The sequence below is a fragment of the Alligator mississippiensis genome, chromosome 12, assembly GCF_030867095.1.
Source record: "Alligator mississippiensis isolate rAllMis1 chromosome 12, rAllMis1, whole genome shotgun sequence".
NCBI lineage: Eukaryota > Metazoa > Chordata > Crocodylia > Alligatoridae > Alligator > Alligator mississippiensis.
In genome coordinates, this window is record NC_081835.1 from 3,252,289 (window position 1) to 3,278,108 (window position 25,820).

At 46.2% G+C, this 25,820-nt stretch overlaps 1 protein-coding gene across 2 annotated transcripts in view; it reads left to right on the top strand.

The window, feature by feature from the left end:
* SYNPR (synaptoporin) overlaps positions 1–25,820 on the top strand; it is a 119,630-nt gene that overhangs the window by 71,234 nt on the left and 22,576 nt on the right. For both annotated transcript variants that reach the window (XM_019499808.2, XM_014604476.3), the window contains one exon: positions 16,517–16,641. In XM_019499808.2, coding sequence (XP_019355353.1) covers positions 16,517–16,641 — 125 coding nt within the window. The remainder of the gene's footprint in view (positions 1–16,516; positions 16,642–25,820) is intronic.

The window sequence follows — 25,820 nt, forward strand, 5'->3', positions numbered from 1 at the left end:
CCATGTATGTGGCTGCACTAGCTGCCAAGACTCCTAGGGTACATCATCAGCAGTGAAGTGATGAAGACCGAGACTAGATTCAGGATTAATTTAGCTCTTGAGAGTCTGGGCTGCGTAAAGCCAGGTGAATGGAAAAGCAGCATTCGTGGAGGACATTTTGGTGAGAGTCGAGGCTTGCCGGCATGAAGCATGGTCCGTAGCCTGCACTTTGAATGCTCTCAGAAGTCAGGGGAATTTGATTTAGATGTCTTTTATCTAGCTACCGTGAGGGGACCAGATGCCCCCTCTTTGCTTTGAATTTAATGATGGTTTAAGACTGAGAGCGTTGGAAACTTCTCTAGCACAGCGATAGCCGGGGTTGTACTTCGGAAGAGCCACCCATTTATCTCTCCTCTGTCTTGCAGCAGTGATATGTAGGAGTGGGAGGAGAATTTATTCCTATTCAGCCTTTCAAAGGAAAGCTGTGGCGAAAAGGGTAAAGGGAAGTTGTGTTGAGTGGTTCTCACAGCTCTTGCTGTGCCCTTTGCTCTTACACTTCTAACCGCCGAGTCCCCTGCCTTGACAGATGCAAGGGCTGCAAAAAGAATAGCCCAGGACACTGTTGTGTGAAGCGTGTGCAGCGGTACGAGCACGTCTGGGGGAGTGCAGGACATTTGGGGCTACCCCATCCCGCAGACCCATAGCTGTGGTCACTCATCACGAGTTGCATCCCAGACTCTGCCTCTGGTACACTTAGCTCACACCCCACCAGTATTTATCCCCTTCCCTCATGCACTTCAGGGAAAGAAACAGGATTTGAGAGGCCGGTGCGGCCGCGTTGCATGGTAGCGGGGGTGCGTGTGCACACAGAAGGTACCTGTTCTTCCAGCACAGGAGCTGATTAAAGGAGGCTGTATATCTTTCCTTGCAGCTGAGCCATTGCTGTCTTTTCTTCCTGCAGAGCAAATCCCAGCCACTTCTGACAACTTGTTGCTCAGCCTTTAATTTATCTGTTGGTTGTCTCGCCGTCGCTCTTGCCCCTGCAGTTTTCTGACGCTGTCCATCCCACCCACGACTGCTTCTTGCTCGTCAGACCCCAGATAGCAGCCTGAAAATACTCCCCCCCACACCCCCAATTACCTGGCAGGGCTGACGTGCAAATTAGGATTCTCCCCGGGATCGGGGGTGAGTTAATGGCTCAAGAATTCACAACCCATCCAAGCTAGAAATGTGAGATTTATGCCACTGGGGCTCGAAAACTTGCACTATCTATCCTTTCTCTGTGTGCTGCTGGATGAAAAAAAAGGCATTTTTAAGGCACTGTTTTAGATGCTTCTGCTTTTTCCCCCCTGCTCTTTAGGGTAACTAGAGGAGCCTAGAAGGGACATAAAGTATTCCAGTACAAATGATCAAACTCATTGTTGCCAGAAATGTGGGATGTGTTCAGAATGGGGGGTATTTCTTTTAGTTTATTTGTAGAGATACTGAGGTGTGGGGTTGGGCATCCATACCAACATCATTGCACAGAACCAAGAGTGGAACCTGTATGGGGAAAGCTACTTGCCTGTGGACGTGTCTGGAGGGCTGAACCGAGCCTTGTACCCCCCTGAAGCTTTCTATAGTATTCAATCCAGTTGTAGCCCCTGAGAGAGTCATGGCCTGGGGTTGTTAAGCTCATCTGGGGTCTCTCTTTATATTTGTTCAACACCCAGCTTGCAAATCCATGATGCTTGCTGGGGGTCTCTGCAGCCTTCTTGCATCCCTGCCATAATGAATGTTTTGTGCAAGGGTATAGGTTGCAAAAGAGAACTTTTCCAACTATATGAGTTGGTTTAATAAAAAGTATTGGATTTATCCAAAGAACCTCGTCTGTTCGGTGCAATTAACTTCTCCCAGACCCAGCCTAACTCCCAAACCCCCATACTGGTGAACAAGTTAAGAGGCTGTGATGTGGATGACTGCACAGTCCGGTGGGTGGCGAATTGGCTAGAGGGTCGCACCCAGAGAGTCGTGGTAGATGGGTCGGTCTCGACCTGGAAGGGTGTGGGCAGTGGGGTCCCGCAGGGCTCGGTCCTTGGACCGATACTCTTCAATGTCTTCATCAATGACTTGGACGTGGGAGTCAAATGTACTCTGTCCAAGTTTGCAGATGACACAAAGCTATGGGGAGAAGTGGACACGCCGGAGGGCAGGGAACAGCTGCAGGCAGACCTGGACAGGTTGGACAAGTGGGCAGAAAACAACAGGATGCAGTTCAACAAGGAGAAATGCAAAGTGCTGCACCTAGGGAGGAAAAATGTCCAGCACACCTACAGCCTAGGGAATGACCTGCTGGAGACATGGAAGTGGAAAGGGATCTCGGAGTCCTAGTGGACTCCCAGATGAACATGAGTCGGCAGTGTGACGAAGCCATCAGAAAAGCCAATGGCACTTTATCGTGCATCAGCAGATGCATGACAAATAGGTCCAGGGAGGTGATACTTCCCCTCTATCGGGCGCTGGTCAGACCGCAGTTGGAGTACTGCGTGCAATTCTGGGCGCCGCACTTCAAGAAGGATGCGGATAACCTGGAGAGGGTACAGCGAAGGGCAACTCATATGGTCAAGGGCCTGCAGACCAAGCCCTACGAGGAGAGACTAGAGAAACTGGACCTTTTCAGCCTCCGCAAGAGAAGGTTGAGAGGCGACCTTGTGGCTGCCTATAAGTTCATCACGGGGGCACAGAAGGGAATTGGTGAGTATTTATTCACCAAGGCGCCCCCGGGGGTTACAAGAAACAATGGCCACAAGCTAGCAGAGAGCAGATTTAGACTGGACATTAGGAAGAACTTCTTCACAGTTCGAGTGGCCAAGGTCTGGAACGGGCTCCCAAGGGAGGTGGCGCTCTCCCCTACCCTGGGGGTCTTCAAGAGGAGGTTAGATGAGTATCTAGCTGGGGTCATCTAGACCCAGCGCTCTTTCCTGCTTATGCAGGGGGTCGGACTTGATGATCTATTGAGGTCCCTTCCGACCCTAACATCTATGAATCTATGATGCATCTGTCATAAATGCAGAATGACAGAACCTGCTCTGGCAACAAGCCGGCACGCGCTTTATCCCTGCACCCTACACACACTTAGATATAGTCAGCGTAGAGCAAGAGTTGGGCACTTGTGCATTGCCCCATCCATTGCTGTGAGGTTGCAGGGCACTTGCCTTACAGGAGCTCCCTTCTTTGTGCTTGCAGGTGGCTGCAGGGTGAGCGTATGTGTGTGTCTAGGTCCATAAGAGGCTTGGGAGCGGAAGGGAAGCCCAGTGCTTGCTTAGATGTGTAACCTGGCATGTGTGGCTGTTGCCCCTAACATCTACCCATCCTTCAGTGGCACACGTGATCGGGTTTGTCTCCTGTGCGGTGCACACAGGGAAGCTCCTCTTGCCTTTGTTAAACAAGCAGTGTGGGGCTGGAGGGGGAATGCCCACAAGCACCCTTGCCCAATAAGTCCATTAAGATCCCCCCAGCGCTGTCCTACAACACTGCTCTCGGGCTGTCTGCTGAGGGGCACAGTCCGGGCCGCTCGAAGCAGGTGCGATGCCTCGTTTTTGATGGCTGGCCTGTGCGGGGCAGGGAATCCTTCTGTGCAGCGCTCCCAGGGAAGTCGTGTGGATGTGCCAGGGGTCCGTGGTCCACCTGAGACAAAGTGGGAAGGGTCCACCTGAGACAAAGGAAGTCAGTGGCGCACTGGACAGATGTGCTGCAACTCGTGTCACATCTGGCTACTTTTGACTTGCCAGCCCAGATGGCCAAGGGGCATTCACAGCTGGGTTGAATGGGCAGTAAGAGGCTCAAATTCCTGTCTCTGGATCTGTATCTGCTCCATCCTCACTCCCTCAGCAAGAGAGTAGGATGCTGTGAAAGCCTCTTCGTATCTGCTTCCTCCTCTTCTCATGCCTAGCCTCCAGCTTTGCCAGCGAGGTGGACCAAGCATTGCGGTGCTCTTTCCCTGACCCCCTCGTTCTTTGTCCAGCCGGTCTCAGAGGCCGGAGACGACATTTCCGGTGTCCCGTTGCAACTTTAACTTGTTACACGGGTGGGTCTTTTTAAAGGAACACAACTGTTAATTCGTTTCCCAAGCGCTGCAGCGAAGTATAAACACGGCAAATACACAGCTACCAGCTCATAAACCAGAGACATATGGGCACCAACAACTCATTAATGGACTGATTTAGTTTAAGGAGGCTGGAGGATTAGCATAACCCATGTCTTAATTAAAAGGGAGATCACGCTCGTCTAGGATCAGTGTGCGTGAAGCCTCTCGCTGCCATGACCGAGGGCTCTGCCGAGTGCATCCCCGTCTTGAGGTTTTCTTGCTTGTGAGCCCCGTCTAGCTGCAGGAGTTGGGGGCTTTAGCTAACCAGCCTGCCCCTGGACTCCACGCACCATCTAGCAAGTCGCTCCACATTGGATCAATGGGGAGCACAGACACCTGGTTTGTGCTCATAACACACCAGAAATGTATGAAGGCAGAAAAACCAAGTGTGTGCATAATATAGGAAATGATGCAGTGATATCTCTGCATCTGTACAGCCCCTAGCGTACAGGGCTCCTTAGCAGGGGTAACACAAATAGCTAATACCACTCGGACTAAATTGTCTGGTTACTGCAATTTACTCCTAGCCTGCTCAGGAGATTCAGTTGCTTTCCATTTACCATGTTTTTCTTTTGCTTCCTTGTGTTATCAGCTGTCTTATTACTCCACGGGTCAGAATCTGCAGATGGAGCAGCTTAGGTAACCATTTCCAGAGGTGGTGATGGAGCATTATAAAAAGCACAACAGACAAGCACATATTGATGCATTATTGGTTTTTAAACAAGTGCCTGCTCCTTTCCTCGTCTGCTAAGATTTGAAGCATATTGGGAGGTGACAAGGAAAATGCACAACAACTGTTAGTCGGGATAAATAAAATGAAGCTTGATTATTTCAGGATTGCAAATAATATTGAACAAGAAATAAATATTGTATTGGAATTGGGGGAGGTCAAGCCGGGGGGTCCCGTTGAACTGTTTGTGTTTGCAGTCCAGTCCAACTGCAGAGTTTCCTTTTTTAAGTATTAAAATGGAATGAAAATCTGTGAAAAGAGAAAGAGAGGCATGACATATGTTAGGAAAAAAAATAGCGAGACTGAGAGATGTGCGAGAGAGAGACGACTACGACAATCAATATGTAACCGAGAGGAAAAGGAACTTTAATGACATTGTTTTAGTTATAAGTGAGTCTAGCTTTCTTCAGAGCTGCACTTTTCAGTGAAATACTGGGAATGGAAAGAATGAAGACCTGTTTATGAATAGGAAGAGGAGAAGCTGAAAAATACAGGCAGAAAATGGTTTTAATTTAACCAATTTCTCTTTCCTTGAAACTTCAATTCTCTGTGCCTTCCCAGAGCTTGCAAAGAGCAGGTTTGACTTTGTTACCTATTGTTTTAAACTGTTTCAAGCCAAGCTATTTCATTTTATTATATTTATAAGAAATATAAAATCTGTGTTGAGCTTGAATGTTATAGACATAGAGCAGCCTGAACCCTTCCAACTTCAGGTAGAAGTAGCTTAGGGAGTTTTCCATCGGCGGGTCAGAAGCAGGGGTCGGGGTGGACACGCTGAAATCATGCATCGTTGAACCGGCAGTCTTGATTTTCCCCCTGTGCTCAAGTGAGGCTTGGGTCTTGCACGCGGCTCACTGGATGCTTTACACATTTATAGTCACACATTTCACCTGCCGCTTTCTAACACTCAGGGTTGCTGAGTGCCGGACTAGATACTGAAGGAGGCGGTGGGGTTTCCATTGATGGAGGGTGGGACTAGATGACCTCTCCAGGCCTTTTTCCACCTTCTGTGGTTATCCTTCCTGCATAGGTCGAAAGGGGGACAAGATTTACGCAGGTTCATGCACAAAGACATGGGCAGAGGTGGGAACTGAGCCCAGCCCTTCTAATCCCCTGTGCCACCAGGCCATTTTTCTTCTCTTCCTTTTGCCGCTTGCAATTCCTCCCTCCCTCACCTTCCCTGCTCTCCACCCTCGTCTTTCTCCCATCGTGCTCCTCTCCAGCTCTGGCATGCTCACATGCACATACGTTCTGCCCACAAGTGGTTAAAATGTTGAGAGTCAGAAGATAAAGAGTTGAGACAAATTCCTTGTGAAACCTTCCTCTCTTTTTTATCGAGCAGCTGCACCCACGCATCTGCCCCCATGCCCACTTCAGTGCTCTCCTCCCTTTGGAGACCTCACTCTTATGGCCACCACTGCTCCTTGTCCTTGCTTTCCTCTCCTTCTGTATCTCCCCCCGTAGTGCCCTGCCTCTTCCCTTGTGCTTGGACGAGCCCAGCATGTCACTTGGCAGGTGTGAGCTGTAGCAGGTGGAAGCCTAATTGTTTAATGGTTTTGAAAGCACTGGGAGCTCTCCAGAGGAAAGAGGCTGCATCCACGATGTTTCGCTATCCTCTGTGCAAAGCTTTCTGTGTTTATCTTCCCGATGTTTGCCGGGTTCGAAATTTCTTCCCACTCACTTGCATCATTTGCATGGGTTTTCTTAAACTTCCTTAGAAATGTTAAAAAAAAAAAAACCAAACAGGGGGGCAGGAGAAGCTGCTGCACCGCTAAGCCACCCTACAGAGCAATACTTGCCGCTAAAAGGAAGGCATTGATGGCCTCCGATGTGCGCTGCCACGACAATAATGAGGTTAATGCCCTTCCATTCATCCAGAAACATCTTAGCTAACATGTAATTTAAGGTTGTCAATGAGCAATAATTAGATCATAAATAATAGAGCATGATTGAAGGATGGTGGCCTTTCCTGTAATGATCGCGTTTTAGGCAACGGTAACACAGGGGAGCACTTTTCTGTCTTTCTCTCATGCTGTGCCTCGTCTTCAGCAAAGGTGAGTGTCGCAGGGTTTTGCTGGGTTTTTTTTTCTAGTTAATGTGACGCTTTGCCTATCATTTTGTCTGTGTGCATTTGGTGGGATGCAATAAGAGCAAGATATTTTTGATAAAATAGTCAGGTAATTCTGGGAAAGATGAAAAGAAGCTAATGGAAAGAACAAAGAATAAGATGAGATAATGAAGTGATTACAGCACCCATCAGGCTCCGTTCCCAGAGGACATTATCTGTCTGGCAATGCCTGCCAGGCTTCTCAAAAGCACAACTGTGCAGCACCGAACTACAACCCTCGCTCCCCCACTGTATTCCCGAACCTGAGTAGAGCTGCAGGGCATGTGCATGGCTACGCAGGGAGTTCCCAGTCTGCACGCAAGAGCACGGGGGTTTTCTAGCCGGAAATGGTGTCCACTCGCTGCTGTTGTAGCTGGATTTTGGAAGCTGTGCTCTAGAAACAGGGAGGATTTGCTAGGTTCCCAAACCACCCTCTGCTGATGTGCACTCCCCTTCCTTATAATTAACTATGTCCCTAAGGAGCTTGTACTGTCTCGTCCTCCCAGCCAGTATCAACACTTGTGCACAGGACCTGGGTATTTTGCATTTTGAGTCAGCTCCCAATTGTGATACCTGAGAGTTGCAAAGAAGTTTCATTTCAAAAGACCTCGCCAACATGCTGCGAGCCCAGTTCAACTATCCTAAACATCCTGGAAGGAAAAAAATCCTACCTGCTAATAGCAATGTGGATCATTTATCTTTCCATCTTGCTTTAGGCTGCAGTTGTTAGATAGCAAGCAGGCTTTTAACAAGTGAGGTCTCTATTTGTAGTCTTGGCTGCAGGTAGGAGACCCAGGAGGTTTGTGATTGGCACGGTGTGTCCTGGAAGACGCACGTTTGCCTGGCACAGGGTGCATCTAACGCTAATCTCTCATCCTAATGCTATGTGCATGCATGCAGGAGGGCAGGTCCACCTATGAAGATTTGTTCATCTTAACCTGTCTACTTGGGTGGTTTTAACTTCCAGCAGTTGATACAGATTTTATGAAATCAATAGCTAATAATTCCCAAAAGTCGTATGGGGAAAAAAATGTGTTCTGCTGGGAGTTGTAACTATAGTGTAGTTTTTTACATGTGTGTGAAGCTTTTGCACAGTTTTTGACATGCAAACTACATGGAAATTAGGACTGCATTTAGAATACATCTTCCTGAGTTCAGGTGGCCATGAGCTTTAGGGGCCTTTGTACACGCCACGTTTTTTGCCCTTTCTTGCTCTGCAACTGCATGACTGTTTGCACGGGTGGGATTTCTGGATGCTTTAAAAGTCTTTCTTGTGCATTGAAGTAAAACTCCTCGGACGCAGTTTAGTTTAGCTCACAAGGAATTAAAACTTGGAGTTGCATGTGTGTATGTAAGTTCAACTGATAGCATATCTTTAGAAAAACCGGGGTAAATGGAGAGGTGGTGCTGGCTGTGGACAGCAGAAAAGGACCATCCCAAGTTGCTGTGCTGTAGCAGTTCTGGTAAGCCAGGAGGTACCATATTTCAGCCTTGACCTTAGCACAAATGTCAGCAGGTTTAATATTTCATTTTCTTTTTGGCCTGCTTTTCAAAGTTAGCACTTAAGAGGAGTTTCCAAATTATATTGTTGTGCCACCAAAGCGATCCTAGTCCTAACAGATATTAAGACCTCAAACAGTAGCTGAGTGCACAGAAATGTACTGTGTTGGACCTTGCTTTCATCTTGTTTTAAAAAGAACAATATACAAGAATATACTTGTGTTACGATTGCATTGTAAGGGCCGTAACTTCCATAGTGTTTCATGGACTGGAAAAGCAGATCAGTCTTTGAACCCCTCCGTTCCAACACTATGAGGCGTATCCCAGCAGAGTTCCCAAATGACAAAGGTGCTGCTGTATACACTATGCATCTGTTTGTCATGTATAGCTTGTTTCTTTTTCAAGGAGACTGAATATGGAGGGGTTAGAGTCTATGGCCAGAAAGAAAATTATGCAGTGAAAGCAACCTCGCAGTTTGTAGAGGTCTTGAAGGAGCCTGAGCATTGTGCGTGTGGTGTGGGGTGAACTGAAGTAGCTTATCACTTCTCCGCATATTGTGTGGGTAGGTTTGTTTTATGACCACCTTTCATTTCACAAGGTCCATAAAATTTTCTAAATAAGCCTTTGTTTTCCTCATGTTAACTCTTCTGTGTATTCTGCCAATTATAGCATAAGCATTTGCTTATGCGGCTGACCCGTTACATGCCGGATGATGAAATATAGCTCATTAGCTTACATTACATTTTGAACTTAATAAATTGGAAAAACATTACAGAGAGTTCTGTCTGGCCATCAGAAGCAGCAATATTCGTTACCTCAAAGACTGGGCACCTAATCTTTTGGTATACAATTGGGTTTTATTCTATTAAAATATAATGAGAAAGGACTACAGTGCCATTATGTGGTGGAGTGAAATGGGTTTTTTGGAATAATCAATGGAAGATGATTAAGATAAAGATTTTCTTCAAAGGAAAAGGGAGAAAATAGCCTTCTTGGAGTTAAAGGATTGTGAAACTGGATTGTTATAATGTGAACTTTACTCTCAAAAATATCCTCAGTTTCAGTTCTGTAATCCTTTCATTAAGAATCCAATTAAGCATTTTTTTAATGGAAAATTTGAAGCCCTAAATTAAATGCTGTGCTCCACACCAGATTGTTTTTCAGGAGTCCCAATGGCTCGTGCTAATGAGGGTAGCATCTAGCATCACTTAACTTGCTGGTGCTGAGTTTTTTGGACCAGCTGTGGTACTAAAGAGTAACTTTTTAAAGGTCGGATTGTGATATTTTCTCCTGATTTTGAGTCAAGTGCTGTCTCAGGAGCTCAGCCACCATATCGTGATACCTACTGGGTTGAGGAGAAGAACAGGCGTGAATCAGGGTATGGACAAGAAAGATCTTCTGCCATATTCTCCATCAGCCCCTCATGTAACCCTAAGGTGTGAGTTCAGTAACCACACCGCATTTTTATCCTTACTGACTTATTTTCACCAGGGCAGCTATCCCCAGCTCTGCCAGCCCATGGGATGCTCCTACTTATGAAAGTGTTGGCCAAGACTTTAACAAGTGGCTGGTGGTTTCCAGTACGTTGGTGCATGAGCGTTCAACTGAAGACATTTCGAAGGGCCCTGATTTTCACAGACTGGATGTCTCACTTCTGCAAAGTCTTGGCACTTAGTCTGAACTGAAGTTAACACATGTCCTAGAGTGTCTTACTGCTGTTGATGCAGCGCAGCTGACAAATACAATGGCCAGCGGACTTCAAGGATTGTTAAACAGACTCCTATGGCGGTTCCCCTTGTCCAAGAATAACCAGAATCGGCAACTTCAAAGAAAGGTCCAGTAAGCTGTGACATGGGCAACTATGGCAAAAAACTATGGATCTTGCTCAGTGATATGCATCAGTCCTCAGTGGTGGAGAATTACTCTGACCATCTGTTGCCAGAACAGTCGGTGTGGGACACCTGTTTAGCTTTTAGGCACCCACATCTTGTATAGGGTCTGGCTCGAGGCGACAACAGGGTTTGAGTACTCACTGCTCCTTAGAAAACCCCAATCTATATGCAAAGGATATTTAGAGCGCTTGCTTTTCTCAGCCTTGTTTTGTTCAGCGGAAGTCTTTTCTCATATAATGCATCATATAGGGGGCCCTTTAAATAGCTAAGAATTGTCTTAATGGTTTTCCCATGGGGAAAAGAGTGGGTTAAAATCACAGGAAGAAAAGGTTTGCCAGCTCAGAAATAACTTTGCCACCCCCCAGCCCCCCAAAAAGAGACTGCAGGAGATTCTCCACGCCTTGAACGCTGAGAGGTTCACTCATCTCTCTCAGTCACAACCCACACGGCATAGATGAGTGGAAGCACGGAGGTGGAAGATTTATCTCTGTCTGTAACACTGCTGTTTGTTTAAAAGAGGTCGGAGGAATCTTGGCAGCTAGTGGACAATTGCTGTAACTCTTTATTTCCCACTCTGATACGAATTGATCTCGGCAGTCTCTGTGGGTAACCGTCGAAAGAAAATAATACCGTGCTAGTCGTGCTCTGCACGCCCCCACGGCACTGAGCGATGCTGCAATGTTAACAAACACTAATTTATCAACCCGTCAAATTCATATCGTTCCAAATCCCAAAATCGATAATCAGGTAACCTCCCGCACGAAGATTGTCGCTTGCAGGAGAGGCGATGCCACGCTGCCGGCATCTCAGATGTAAGCAGGAAAAATGCCAAGATTGAAAAAAAGGAGCCAGCAGAGAATTGGACCAGTTCTCTTTAGTCTTTTGCCAGTGACATATTTTGGGACATCAGCTCTGCCTTAAATGCGTTTCCATACCTTTGCTTAGAGCCTTTGAATCTAGCCACGACCATCTTAAACATTTGGATCGCCTTTTATTTTTTTCTGTAAAAAAACAAACCAATAAACAGACCCTCAAATCCCAGAATTTAATTAAGAGACTCCATGGCATGATTTATACAGATTATTGTGTAGTCTGAGAGCCTCAAGGCTTGAAATACAACATTTGGAACCAACTGTGGTTCCTGGCGGCTGCTTTCCTCCAGGGAAGAGCAGGTGTAAAGCAATGCAGAATTTGGCAAATGCTTCTCAGTCTCTGTATTACAGTGCTGGGAAACGCTATCTTTTATTCCAGCCCCATGCTAAGAAATGTATCCTCCTCAGACTTTCTCCCCAGGTAAGCAAAGCCTTGTCTGGGATGATGGAGTTGGGGCTGGTCCTGCTTGGAGCAGGGGGTTGGATTAGATGTGACCCCCTGAGCTCCCTTCCAGCCCTCATTTTTAATTATTCTAAATGCCTAAACATTTCTGTTTAAAGGTGCAAATATTACAATATTTAATGTTTCCATTGAGGCATCATACATTGCATTTGGTTCTCCATTTTAAAAGTGGGAAGGGGACGAAACCTATGTTTGAAGGTGTGTACGAGTCAATATGAACTCTTTTAGCCCAAAGTTGAGGTTTGAAACGCCAACACGGTTAAAGTTTAAAATCTGGTAACCATGCTCAATTAATGCAACCACAAAGTAGGGAAGGGGGAAATGGCCTTCCCCCATTCCTGCACAGGGTTTTTGTAATCTCACCTGCCTTCAGAAATGGCAGGCCTAAACTCCTGTCCATGTTGTCTGTGTTGGGCCCCATCTTTTTTTAATCCTTTTTTCTCAGCCAGTGGCCAGCACAGCCACTTTGGGCAGGAGTTCACAGGCTGAAGCATTTTAGGAACTAAGCTACAGACAGCATGAGCAAAAGGAAAAAAAGTGGCCCACGGAAGTGCTGCCGAATGGAGCAGGCACTGATCGAAAGCGTTGTAGAGCCCTTCCTCTGGGATAAGATGAACAAACTTCTTCAAGTCTGACAAGGTTCTTGGGGTAGATGTGATATCTTTTATTAGACCAACTAAATAGTTGGAAAAAAATGTTTGTGCAAGCTTTGGGGCACAAACACCGTTCTTTAGGAATAGGGCGAGGCTGCTGGTGAATTGTGCGCTCTCCTGGGTACGGTAGAAGCCAGTATGCAAAATGCGGTCTGTGAAAATGTTAGGCTTCTTCAAGTCCAACACACAAGTTTTGGCCACCTTGGGGGAGGCATTTGAGCAAAGAATCTCACTTTGTGGGTATGTGCACAGTTTGCTGGGTATACAGAGGGCTGGTTTGCTTTTCACATTTAGGGTCCTGCCACACGTTCAAATGAAAGCTGGAGAGAAACCAGCTAGCAAGTTGGTACACATTTTCAAGCACTAACATTGCAGCTGGTTGGGTATAGCTGGAGAGTCATTTTATGGTGCGATAATGATTTGCATGTGTGGCTGGCCTGAATGTATCGCGTGCCTCGCTAGTTAAGCGCGTGACGTATGTAATGTGCAGCAGGGGCCTTAGTGTCAGCAGGGATTAATAGCCGTGCCTTGTAGCTTATCGAGCTGATAAAACCGGTCAAAGGAAGTGCTACCGGTCAAAGAAAAAATTCATACCCATCCCCTACCCCCAAAGGCCAGCATTGTGCCGTTTGCCGGCTCTTAGAAGGCGACATGTGAGCCAGGCTCTTGCTGCTTGAAAGGTTTGGTGGGTCTCTGAGTCCGCACACCTCCCGGGACAGCACTGCCCCTCGCTCGGGGCACAGCCCAAGGGTGCAGCCCCCGGGCTCAGCTATAAAGCGGGACGACGATTGATCTGATTTTAATAGGAACAGTGACATGTGTGAGCAGTCCAGCTGGGGGTATCAGCAAGCGCGGATTTGTGGGCAGGGAGTAAACAGCAATATCAAAAAACACATTCTCTTTGCCCATAAACTTTTCAATTTCGGGAAGGCCAAATTTAATAAAATTATCTTCCAAGCGGAGTTTTTATCGGATGTGGCCCATAAAAGCTCCCATTAGAGGGTTTACAGCTGACATTCACAGAAATCCTACTGTTGTAAAGCACAGTGGTGGGGTTTACAGCCTCGCTGCCGCTGCCAAGGCGCTCGGGCGCACGCAGAACCTGGTGAGTAAACCTTGGTTTCAATACATCCTCTTCTGAATCAACAGCATGAAGTTGTGGAAGTGGAAATGGCAGCTGGACAAAGAAGAGTTGCTTGGGCTGGAGGTAAAGGGTACTTGCAAGTTCATTATGGAAGCCAGAGCTGTCCTTGGCAGATCCCATGTAGTGTGAAATAGGCACTCTCCAAAAAGAGGTGTTAATTTTATACACCCTGTAAGGCCAGTCGTTAGCAGCAGAGTCGATTCCCCATGGTAGCCATAGATGAGCCAGGACTAATGAGAGTGAGAGGACAATCCCCAGTCCTCTGTAATGGGATCCCCACCCAACCCCGTTCTCCCCAAAAGTCACCACCTTCTCCAAGGAGGCTTGCAAAGCACAAAAGGCTGCTGGAAACAGCCATCAGCATTGCCAAGAAGCAGGACTGGAAAGAAGCCATGTGGCTTTGCAAGGCGGTGGCATTAGGTTAGGGATGGGGAAGGCATGCAGGGGGCTGAGCAGACTGCTGGGCAAGTGAGTGTCCTGTTTGCTGGTCTTGATGGAGCTAATGGCAGAGAGGAACAAGTCTCCAGCAGGCAAGATTCAGGGCCAGGTTTGAGTCCAGCACTAAAGAGGGCAGCTCTGAGGAGCAGGAAAGTATCTTGAACCCTCCTGCACAGTAATAACATCAGTGATGGGGCTGCAGGCACAACACACTGCTGGCATAAATGCATGCAAACCTTCACGATGATGCACCTTCAACTTGTGCATTTTCTTGTCTTACCTCGGTGCATTATGCCCTAGCCGACAGGAAAGAGGAGACACTGCTGGGTATTTACGGCATGGCCGTCTTATTCTGCACCTCTTCAACTCCTGTTTTATTTATTGCAACCTATTCATCGGTGTGGCTCCCTGCACAGCTGCAAGAGAGTTGCATATGCAGCTCTGTTAATTAGGCCAGGAGCAGGTCAGCACCGATGCTTCCCATTCTGCCCACATATATTGTTTCCTGCCTTTGCTGCACACATTGAGATGCAATGATTAAGACCAAGTTTTGGCGCTGTTCTGCGTGTTGATTCCTTCCATGGGCGGAAATGCCTGTATTTGCAGAAGCAACAATTGAACTTCATCTAGCATCAAGGTGCACTGAGTTGCGTTATAATAGGTATAGCAATGGTTTCCAGGTATATATTTAACAAGACTATTTACAGCAAACCTTACCTTCCCTTTTACCTGCTCACCTTTTCAGTATAAAAAAAATGGGGTTTAATGAATGGTTTATTATTCCTTGCCCATCGCTGCTGTTCGTTGTTTAAAACGTGCTGGCCTCATCAGGTCCAAACCAACACCTCATTGTGTGACGTGAAAGGACCAAACCCCAAAACACTGGCCATCTCGGGTCACGGCACAATGTGGGGAAGGGGAAGGGGATGGGCAACAGAAGGAGAAGAGAGGAGAGTGGGGGTGAAGTAAGCCAGTGCTGTGGTGTAAATGGGCCTCATGATTCATTGCTGGCTGGGCAGGTTCTGGAGGCATCATGAGAGATGGAAGTGAAGTCTCAATAATGTTTAACAAAGTTTAAAAAATGAACCGTTCTCTATGGGATTTGCACAGACTCATTCCTGTAGGAGCAGAAACCCTCTGAGTTTTGGGGGAGGGGGTTTGGCCCCTGGGAGGTACAGAAACACAGACCATGAGGGTGGGAAGGGAACTCAGGGGGTCCCATCTAGTCCAGCCCCCTGCTCCAAGCAGGACCAGCCCCAACTACATCATCCCAGCCAAAGATGTGTCTAGCCAGGTCTTAAACACCTCCAAGAATGGAGGTAGTAAGGTACAATGCTTCCTCTCTAATCGCCTCCTCTTTTCATCCTTCCTAAAATGCTCTGCCTACTCGGTGTTAGTCTTAATTAGGTGCCAAACTTCTTGAGCAAGGCTGTCTGCCGTGTACAGAACCAGCCAACAGAGAAACGAGTGCGAGGTACCACCCGCCGCATGCAGCGGATGCGCGGGTTACGTGTGCCCTCTGGATGGACGGGAGACGGTAACATCCTGCCAGTTGCTCGGGCAGCTGGGATCGTCTGCCTAGTCTTGATGGGGATCTCCAAAGTGGAGCTGGACTCTAGCCAATGCTCCGGAAATGGCCAGGTCACTAACCTGGCAATGTCTTGATGTGATAACGTCCGTATACATTTCCAATTATAACAGAGAGAGTTAGTGTAGACGTATATAATCTGTTGTGCAGATGGCAGGGTAATGAAACTCCCAGCCTGGCTGCAGCTGTGCTGTGAATCGCATTTCACCCCCCGTCAATCGATGAAGTTCTGCAAAACCAGTTCCACTTTTTGCCTTTGTGCATTCAAAACCGATCCGAAAAGAAATGAGCATGACTGCATCCACTCCCCGCATATTTTCCTCTACTCCCCCTTGGAGGATCAAGATAAAATAAGCCTAAAATCTGAACGACAATCATTTTTGTCGGTGTCTAGACTGACTGACCGAATTTATTCTGTAGCTTGCTTTGCTTCCTTTTTGCTTGGGTATTGATTAATTGCATCTCCATATCTGCCGCAGATAACGATTGAAGAAAAATGAATAGTGTGCATCGTTATTCTAAGTTATGCATTGCCCTATGCAAATCAGCGAAGGGCAAGGCGATTACATGTTTCACATGTTTTATAAAATTTAGCCACATTTCATCGCTCCATTGGCATCCCTCCCTTGGCTTCTTACAACATTATGCAATGATTTTACCTGCATTTAAGGGCCTCAAATAACTCTGGTTCCAGTCTTTCTTTGTGCATGCCTTGTTGTTCGCTAGGTCCTAAATTGGCTAGTACTAATTGGTAGCATTGAGAGCAGGGGAGTCTTCTAATTGTGTCTCCTCATTAGAGATGCTTCCTTATTTTCAGACTCCTCAGCTTGCGTTGGTGTCAAAAGACAGGTGGAAAAGAAACTATAGGGTGCTGCTTTTGACTGTTCTCAATGAGTGATGATGATGATGATGTGCGCTAAGAGTTTGCCAGTTAGCAAGCTGTGGCTTTAAGTGTGGAAGCTGCTTGCACACTCGCATTTGATTGTGTTGGAAGTAACACAAAACTGTTGTTTATTCCTGACAGCTTTTTGCCATCTTTGCATTCGCAACATGCGGTGGGTATTCTGGAGGACTGCGCCTCAGTGTGGACTGTGCAAACAAGACAGAGAGTGACCTCAACATTGACATAGCCTTTGCCTATCCTTTCAGGTAACTCCTTTTGATTCTTCATTCTTTTTGGGGATGCAACTTTTTTGGGGATGCAACTTAGGGGACGGTCTGGTTCAAAGCAGCAGAAAGACTGCCATGGATTAAAAGGGGCCTTGGTTAAGGCCCCTGTTTGGGACAATAATGGTGCATCTTGAAAAGCACTTTGGTAACTCAGGTCTGACGTCTACCACAAAGTTTTAGCTGGCCATGTCAGGTCGGGCTGCACCAGTGCAGCACAGCTAGCAAAACTGCCAGTTTGGGCATAGCCCTGCTGATAGAAGAGGGCTTCTGAGGGCCATTCGGGGAGATAATGCAACTGGACCAGCAAAAAACCACCCCTCTCCTTCCAGCACAAACCCTGTCCAGACTGGGGGGCTTTGCTGACAGCAATAGCATCAGTAGTTCCACAGTCTAGATGAGCCCTTTGAAAACAACCTGGCGTGTTCAAGAGAGACTTATGAGCCTAGGTCTTGTTGCTGATTGATGGGACACAGACTCAAAAAAGCCATATATTCAAAGACAGGCAGCTTCTGGTACAGAGACCTGACCTGTCTGGTGAGATTTCCAAAGGCACTTAAAATTGCCAGACAAGGTTGTCTGGGTAAATGTGATATCTCTTATGAAACCAACTAAATAGTTGGAAAAATTGTTCTTTGCAAGCCTTCAGGCACCTAAAAAAGGGAGTTTGTGTCCAAGAACTTGCAAAGAATTTTTCCAGCTATTTAGTTGGTCTAATAAGAGAGATCACATGTACGCAGATAACCGTGTCTGCCGATGTCCTTAGACCAATACGGCTACAACCAACACCCCTAATGCCAAGCATCTGACTCCCATTATCATAGCAATAGATCTGCAAGCAGGCAAGGAGATTGCAAGGTAATGCAGCCATGTAAAAGATGACCAGGAGCGGTATATTGAGCTGAGGCAGGAAATATGACTATCAGGTAGCAAGGAGGCCTCATCTGTGCACACTCAGGAACATTGCATTCAAAGTAAGAAAAGCCCCTGGCACAATCAGGAAGACCCTTATGCAAGAAGACTAGGAGACTTGTGCTGCTTTAGTCGAACACAGCAAAGGACAGAAAGGGACATGATTGCTCTCTATAACACAGCAATGGAGTAAGCACCAGGGAAGGAAAAAATGATTTAAGCTACTGGAGAGTGTTGGCACAAGAATAAAATGGGCTCTGAATCAATCAGGCTGAAAGGATGGAAATTAGAAAAGACTTTCTAACCCCGAAAGGCCTGAGGTTCTGCAGCATCCTTCCAGCAGAGGAAAAGAGAGACCTGGATCTGTTTCCAACAGGTATTTTTTGCCATGGTGGCCTGTGGTTGCTAGATGCCAGGCTCAATAAGCCAAGAGGCCCTTTGCAATATTAGTATTAGTGAAACAGTGCTGACAATCCCATTTGGCTGATTTGCATTGTCAGGCACTTTTATATGCGTCTGGCCCTTAATCACTTTTTAAATTGGGGCTTAGGCTCCTAAATTGCCTGGGCTCTCTTAAAAAACAGAACAGAAGAGGTGTGTGTGGGGGAGGGAAACCATTAAAGCTGAAATTTCCCTTGCTGATAATGATTCCACCTCTATAAAACCTAAAGGACGAAGAATGTCCCTATCATTATTTTTACAATATAAATTGACTCGTCTATATTGCATTGCTATACGAGCGCGTGATAAAAGAACAGAGAATGTGTATTGCAATCTCAAACCAAATATACCGGGACCCCGATACAACTGCAAATTATATATTGTTTCGCTTATAACCTCGTTATGCATAGAGTACTACTAATGATGTTCACCACGACAGCCCTACTTGGCATGTAGCATTTTTTGAAACAATGGGAACTGCTGTCAATCCTTGATTGCAGAGATTTTCAGTTTGCATATATTATTCCACAGTCATATTTCGGTTTATTACAAATGTTTATTGTTTTATTACTGTTCTGCACCCCTTTCTTCTCTTTTTAGCATTCATGAGCTTGGTTCTAAAAATTGAGTTAGATGTATTTGTAACATGATTCACTTCCAACATTCATTACAGAAACCTGATATTAAAGAACTTTTAATTTACATGGTTATAAAATATAATTTTATGGGAAAAGTTAATAAAACCGAGCTAAGTAGTCAGAACGGGTCTATTGTCTCTATAAGAAGGACGTATAGCATGGCTTGTGGAAGAAAATGGCCAGATCTACTATGCATTCGATGTCGAAAGGAGCAATTTATTTGCAAATACCTTCTGCATATTTGTGTCTTTCTAACTACTTTGAGGTGCAACTCGAAAATAGGATCCCCACAGCAGCGCGGCGTTAATCCAGTGGAATTATGGAAATGCGAGATTTCCATGTCGAGTTCCCCGTTAGAAAGAAAATGTCATTTGACAAATTAGCATTTGGGGGCTCTTGAAGATAATCACTGTGTGGTACACATCAGGTGTCAGAAAAACATATACACACAGTTGTATCCACCGAGCTTTGGACATCTGGCCCTTAGTTTCCATTGCAAATCAGTTGGCTTTAATTACGTTTTCCTTAAAGGTCCTTCCTTTGACTGCCATTCCCAAACAGTCCCTTTTCTTCTTCTCTTCTCCTTCACCCTCCTCTTAAATGATGGGTTTGCTGCATTTTTTACAGCCTGACAAGATGGTGGATGCAACTCTTGTAATGGCAGCCAGTCTGCCTTCCAAGATCTCTCTTGTTTTCACAACTCCTCCTGCCTGATTCTGCAATTAGACCCGCACAAGCAAACCTTTGTGTTTCTGCCAAGCCCTGCTGGCTTTCAGAGGACTCGGCATGGACCCGAGCATCTGCCCATGCAGCGCTGAGTCCATAATGTCGAACCTCACCATGCCATACCCCCTCTAGAATACGTCAGCTTGGGAAGTAGGGTGAATTTCCCATTGATTATTTCCCTCCTGCCTCCACAGTTGAATAAGTTTGTATTCACCCAGCAAGGATATTCCCCCCCTTCCCCAAGTTGCCTTCTGAGTTCTGATTATTGGCTGACAACAGGAGGAGGTGTGGGTGGGAGTTAGAAATAAGATGCTGCAAAGACTCAAACTATGCTTGTAGCTGTCATGGCTGTCAACAGTCACATTGAAGCACTTGAATAAGGGAGTGCTGGATTTCAAAAATCCATGCCTTGCTACAGGACTTGAAATGATAGAAACCATGCAGGGGCGTGAGCCGCTGCTTGCCTCTCCATTGTTAGGGGCACCGTAGGATCTCCGTTCTTCTTTCTCACGAGTCACAGCTGCAGGGCCCGGACGATTCGGCTTTTATGGATAAATGTGAACAGCTTCCGACAAACAAACAATGCTGCACTGAACACCGGGATGAAGGCAGGCAAATGAGATTTGAATCTCGGTGCATCCTCGGGCCTGGCTTTCAATTGGAAAGAGGGTGACCGATTTAAAAGGCTTTTTATGCAGCAGGTTTGGGACCCCGGGGCCCACACCCCGCCGGAAACTAAATGTCTCACTTGGCCTTGCTTCTTTGTGCCTTGAAACACATTCCCAACAGATAGCCAGAAAGGCATTAGCATGCCATATGAGCAGAACTACTGAGCACCCAGGCTGGTGGAGAGAGAGTATAAACTATGTGGGCATATCCCTTGAACAGGAGCATTGCCAACCCCAATTCAGACCCGTGGTCCAGCTAGCCATGGCCTCTCCTGGCCCGTGCCAGAAAGTGCGGAGAAGGAGCAGCAAACTCTGCTCCTGTGTCATTGCAGCAGTGCTTCCTGCGCCTCGTTTGTTTGACTTGTGCCCTGGGGCACACGTGTGGACATCCTTTCAGCCAAACATGATGTATGGTGTCAAGAGAAAGCTTATGGGTATGTAAGCAGAGGGTGGACTTTGAGCAAACAATAAAGAAGGTGTGACTTAATATTATATATAATATTAACATGATAGAATTAGAGACTCATAGAAGATGAGGGTAATAGGGACCTTGGGAGGTCACATCTAGTCCAACCCCTGCTCCAAGCAGGACCAGCCCCAACTGCATCATCCCAGCCAAGGCTTGGTCTAGCTGGGTCTTAAAAACTTCTAAGGATGGGGAGTCCAACACCTCCCTTGGTAACCTCTTCTGGTGCTTTGCTGCCATCCCCATGAGAGAGTTTTTTCCTAATATCCAACCTCAACATCCCTTGCTGCAGCGTGAGCCCATTGCTCCTTGTCCTGTCATCTGCCCCCACTGAGACCAGCCCAGCTCCATCCTCTTTGCAGCACCCTTGCAGGGAGGTGAATGCTGCTATTCAATCCCCACCTCAAGCCCCCAAATCCCTCAGCCTCTCCTCACTGGTCCTGTTCTCCAGCCCCCGAACCATTTTCATTGCCCTTCACTGGACTCTTTCCAACTTGTCCACATCCTTTCTGTAGTGGGACCAAAACTGGACACAGGACTCCAGATGTGGCCTCCCTCATGTAAAATAGAGGGGAAGAATCACTGCCCTTTATCTGCTGGCAGCGCTCCCACCAATGCAGCCCTGGATGTTGTTAGCCTTCTTTGTAATCATGGTCCCTGTAACTCCAGAGCAGATTTCCACCCTGCACTTAATCAATGCACTTGAAACAAGAAAGAGCACACTCCTGTCTCTTCCTCCTCTCTGTTGGAGATGACACTCTTTTGAAAGTATATATATTTTTTTAATTATAGCCCAAGATCCTTTTGCCTCTCACACTGAAGAGGCTGTAGAGACCTTGACATCTTCCATACATTCAGGCTAATTTTTGTCATCAGAAGAGAGCTCCAAACATAAAATGGCAAAGTGCTGCTCCATGCAGAGAAGCAGCCGTGGAGACGTGGAAGAAGACCGTGCATCCTGAAAGGGACTTTCTTCTCCCTTTGTTACTGATTCATGATCCTCATTAACAATAAATGAGTGTTATTTCTCCCATCAGGGAGGAGCGTGACCTTTCAAACATGGTCACGCAGCCCTTGCGTGCAGCATGTCTGAGGTGCCTGCTTTGCATCTGGGACTGGAGAAAAGCAAGGATGATTTAGTGTCTGAACAATTTATGCCACACAACCATGTTTTTGATTTAAAGCCATTTTTTACTGCTGCATAAATCCATTGGCTCTCATGGAGGGAAGTCCTGATATACAGCTCCCTGACGGAGCCAGAATCTATCCCTAATGTTTGCTGTTGAGTCGAATTTTTCTTTGAAACGAAGACCAGCAATGCATTTAAGCCTGGTACCTCAGTCACCCACCAGCCGAAACTTGATGCTCAGAGAGCCATGTCTTCTGAAGCAATCTGTACAGCGACCTGCGAAGAAACGATGTATTAAAGTCATTCAACCAGGGCAATGTCATCCCACATAACAAATTTCTAGGGCTTTGTCCGTCCTATCAGGAAGTGTCCCTAATAATGTACTTTCTCCCATATCTCATGAAGATTACCCCACGTCTTCCTGTTCGCAAAGTTTCCTGGTATTCACCCTACACTTTCTCTTTAATTTCTTCTCGCTAATCTTAGCTGTATCCCCACTTTTTCCTATTTCTCCTCTGGCTGCAATCCCCAAACCAATGCAGGTCATTGTATTTTAGCAGTATGGAGCACACTTACAGGCGTGCTTTTAAATGCAGGGTTAGACTAGATGACCTCCTGAGGTCCCTTCTGACCTAATTTTCTATGAGTCTATAACCCACAGCACACAAGAAGTTGCTCATTGATTTCTTGATCACTCAACTATGTAGTTCAAAATAATACTAATTTTTTGGAGTTCAATTCTCAATCTAGAAAATGGAACGAAGAAACTTCATTAACTCTGCATCTGCTTTGCAAATAAATGATTTCCCAATGTCTACATCCGTGCATGTTGAGATATTGTAAAAATTCATTTCTGAAAAACCATTTACAGACAGGGCCAAACTACACAAGGTGCAACAGCGCCGTGTAATTATACCTTGCACGAAGCACCCTATTTGTCGCGTGTTCTGCCCCATTTTCAATGTCCCCAGCAAGACCTCCACCCAAACCCTGCTGCTGTTTAAAAGCACCTGCTCACAATTATTTCTGCTTATCCAAATGAGCTGATTATCATTTCAGTTTTGTTTTGTGCCACTATCCAAGTGCCCAGAATCACTACGTACTTCTCTACACCAAAGGACCCTGCAGTTTTGCACGTTAAGGTTACATTTTGTAATGCCTTTTGTTTTTTGTCTGTGTTGCCCTGAAGACTGGGAGTTAAATGGCAAGCCCCGATATGCAGCTACTTACTACCAGTGTACTTGAGTTTCAGGCACACTTTATGCGTGTGCAAAGAAAGCCCCATCAAAGAAAGCACTTGTCCGCCTCATCAAAAGATTTCCAAATTACCACCGTTGAGTTGAATACTGTTAACTTCATAACTGTCCAGCCTGCAAAAATCGAGCCAATTTAGTCCCCTTGCTGCCAGGCGTGTGAACACCATATACCCCTCCTGAATGATGCCAGCAACATGAATGAGTTACGATCCAGTCCTAAAGGACATGTGTTCAATAATACATCAGTGCAGCGGGGGATCTTGAGCTACATTATCTAATTATATAAACTAAACAGCCAGGATGGACATTAAGAAATGGGTCCCAGCTTTTGTTACCTTCTTCTACAATACAGTTTCATACCCTGCTCTCAGCAGTGCCTTTTATGCCTGGTTTTAGCCTTTTGTGCTTAGATTTTCCTTTCATTTTTGTTTGTGTTTTTTTCAAATAATGCTAATGGAAACTGGAAACAAAGTGAACGAAGAGCATAATGTCGCATCCCACCATTCACAGTTCAGGAGGAGAGCAGCATAAAAATGGCTCGAAAGGTGACAACCAACTCTTTTTCCTATTTCATTTGACCTGACAATGCAAAGCAGATTGGCTTCTTCAGATCATGGTTTTGAGCTCAAAAACGCATGCATTCATTCATGCTTCTCTATATTTAACTATTTTGGGTCATTTAAAAGCCTGGCCAAAAAAACAACAGTTCAGGTCCTGCCAAAACTACCGTGGGGCAGAATTTGGTTTTGTTCTGCTGGTCCCAAGAGAGCCTCCCAGTGAAATTGCCATGGAAACCAATGCATTTCTTTTCAACTTTGAGAGAATTTGCATTTTTAATGGAAAAGGACTTTTTTCCATGCCCCAAGCATGTCTAGTTATTGGAGGGGATAGGGGAAGAGAGAAGACCTTCATTTTAAAATGCTTACCTTTTTTTAGTCTCTCGTTCCATGTGTGGTTCTAGCCTTTTCAAACACCAACAAAAGTTTTGGACCCAATTCTCAGCTGGTGTAAATCAGCATTGCTTGGGGGTCATGGAGCTGTGCTGATTTCCACATCTGAGGACTCAGCCCTTGGTTATTATCCCCCTTTTACCACCTAGCTACAGTAAGTCAGTGAGGTCAGGAGATGGCAGGATCTATTGGCATTCTCCGTGGATAACTAAGGGAGTGGGTAAAAACGGAAGGACCTTGAAGTCTGTAGAGCCTTGCTTGAGGGGATAAGGTCCCCTATGTAACGAGGACTAGCAAGATGTTTGCCATAGGGATGGGTTGCCGCTTTACCCTCTGCTGCATGGCTTGTGGCACCCTTGAAGCAAGGGGTAGCGGCTATTTTCAGAGACAAGCTGAGACTAGCTGGCCGGTGGATCGCATGCAAGAAGGTAGTTGCTTTGTAAGTGCACAAGGAGCACAACTAACCCCCAGCTGGGAAATGTCATGATGATGGGCTGCCCTACCATACTGTCTAGCCATGAAAAGCAGAGGTCAAGCTGGAGGAGAGAACTGAAATGCTACCTGAAGACTGATGGCTTCCATTCTGGATTTGGTTTCAGTGCCATCCTCGTTTGGGACCTCGGCGTTCAGGATGAGCGTTGAGTTGAGTTGGTTTTAGAACGTGCTTGAAGTGAAGCACGTGCTTGAATGCTTTATTGCCTTCACAAAGTGTATACTTCACGGCTCCCCATGGCTGGCCCAGAGCTATGTTATTAGTATTTATGGAAGAGGTGCTGAAGTACAGCCTGCCCCATACCAAAAAAAGGGCATTCTCGATTTACACGCTGAGCATGCTCAAGAGAGCTTACCTGGCTGTCAAGATACCGGGAAAGGAGGTGGTAGCAACATGCCAGAGGCAGTGTTTTGTTGTGGAGAGAACACGCTGATTCCTAAATCAGCACTAAACGATAGGAGCTTCTGGTTTGGCATGCACAGCGATTGCATTTTTGATGAACTGGGACAGTCGTTGCTCTACTTGAGCTTTTTCCATTTAATCAAAATAGTATTTTACAGTGCGTGCTGTGTTGGTGCCAGAACGAGTCGTCGCAAAAGTTTTATCCAGAGTTTATTCTTTAAGTGCCAGGAATGGCTGCCTAGATTAATGTATTCAGCACCTTTTTTCTCCCCATTTGCATTTTTTATATATATATGCATGAAGGGTCTCTCTGGTACCGTACAAGCGGTGATGTTTTATCTGCGCCTGTCATGAAGACTTTCTTTTTTTAAAGCAAACTTCTTACCGTGATGCTCCTTGCAGATCATTTTGTGCATTTTTAATGATCTCTAAGATACTTTTGAACATTTCAGCCCCCTGACTTCAGTGCCATTACAGAGACAGCCAATGCAAAACACATTGCTGCCTGCTTTTGACTGGTAGTTGGCATCATTCCTTCTAATATCCTGCAGTGACAAAAAGTAGTGAGGAGCCGAACAAAGTCCCTTCCCTTTTCCATCTTCTTTTAGAGTAGCTGTTCGTAACACACGTGTGAGCACCCAGCGCACGCGACTATGGACCTGTTTGCAGAGTGCACCCGAGGCTTTTCTGTGTGTTGTGCCTCCACCCGTGGCTAATGCTAGACCTCATTTGCCAGCAATTAAATGGAATATTATACTAATATTTTATCGGTAATCAACGGGTTTTTGAACAGTGTCTTTCTGAACGTAAAGGATGTGGAAGGTGTGCTGGGACTCCAAAGCCATTGGGGTGGCACTTAGTGCCTTTCTCCAGCAGTTCTTCTCTACTGATTGTGGCCTCCTGTGGACAAAGCTAAAGGCCAACAAGTCCGCGGGCGCAGTTAGCCCCTGCAGGGTATAACACTCACGCTGCCGGCCTCAGTTCACATCTGCTGCTCTCCTACAAAGCAATACCGAGCTTTGCTTCGAATGAAAATAACTTGCCTTCGGACTCCAGATGGAATCGCCCCATGCCCCAAGA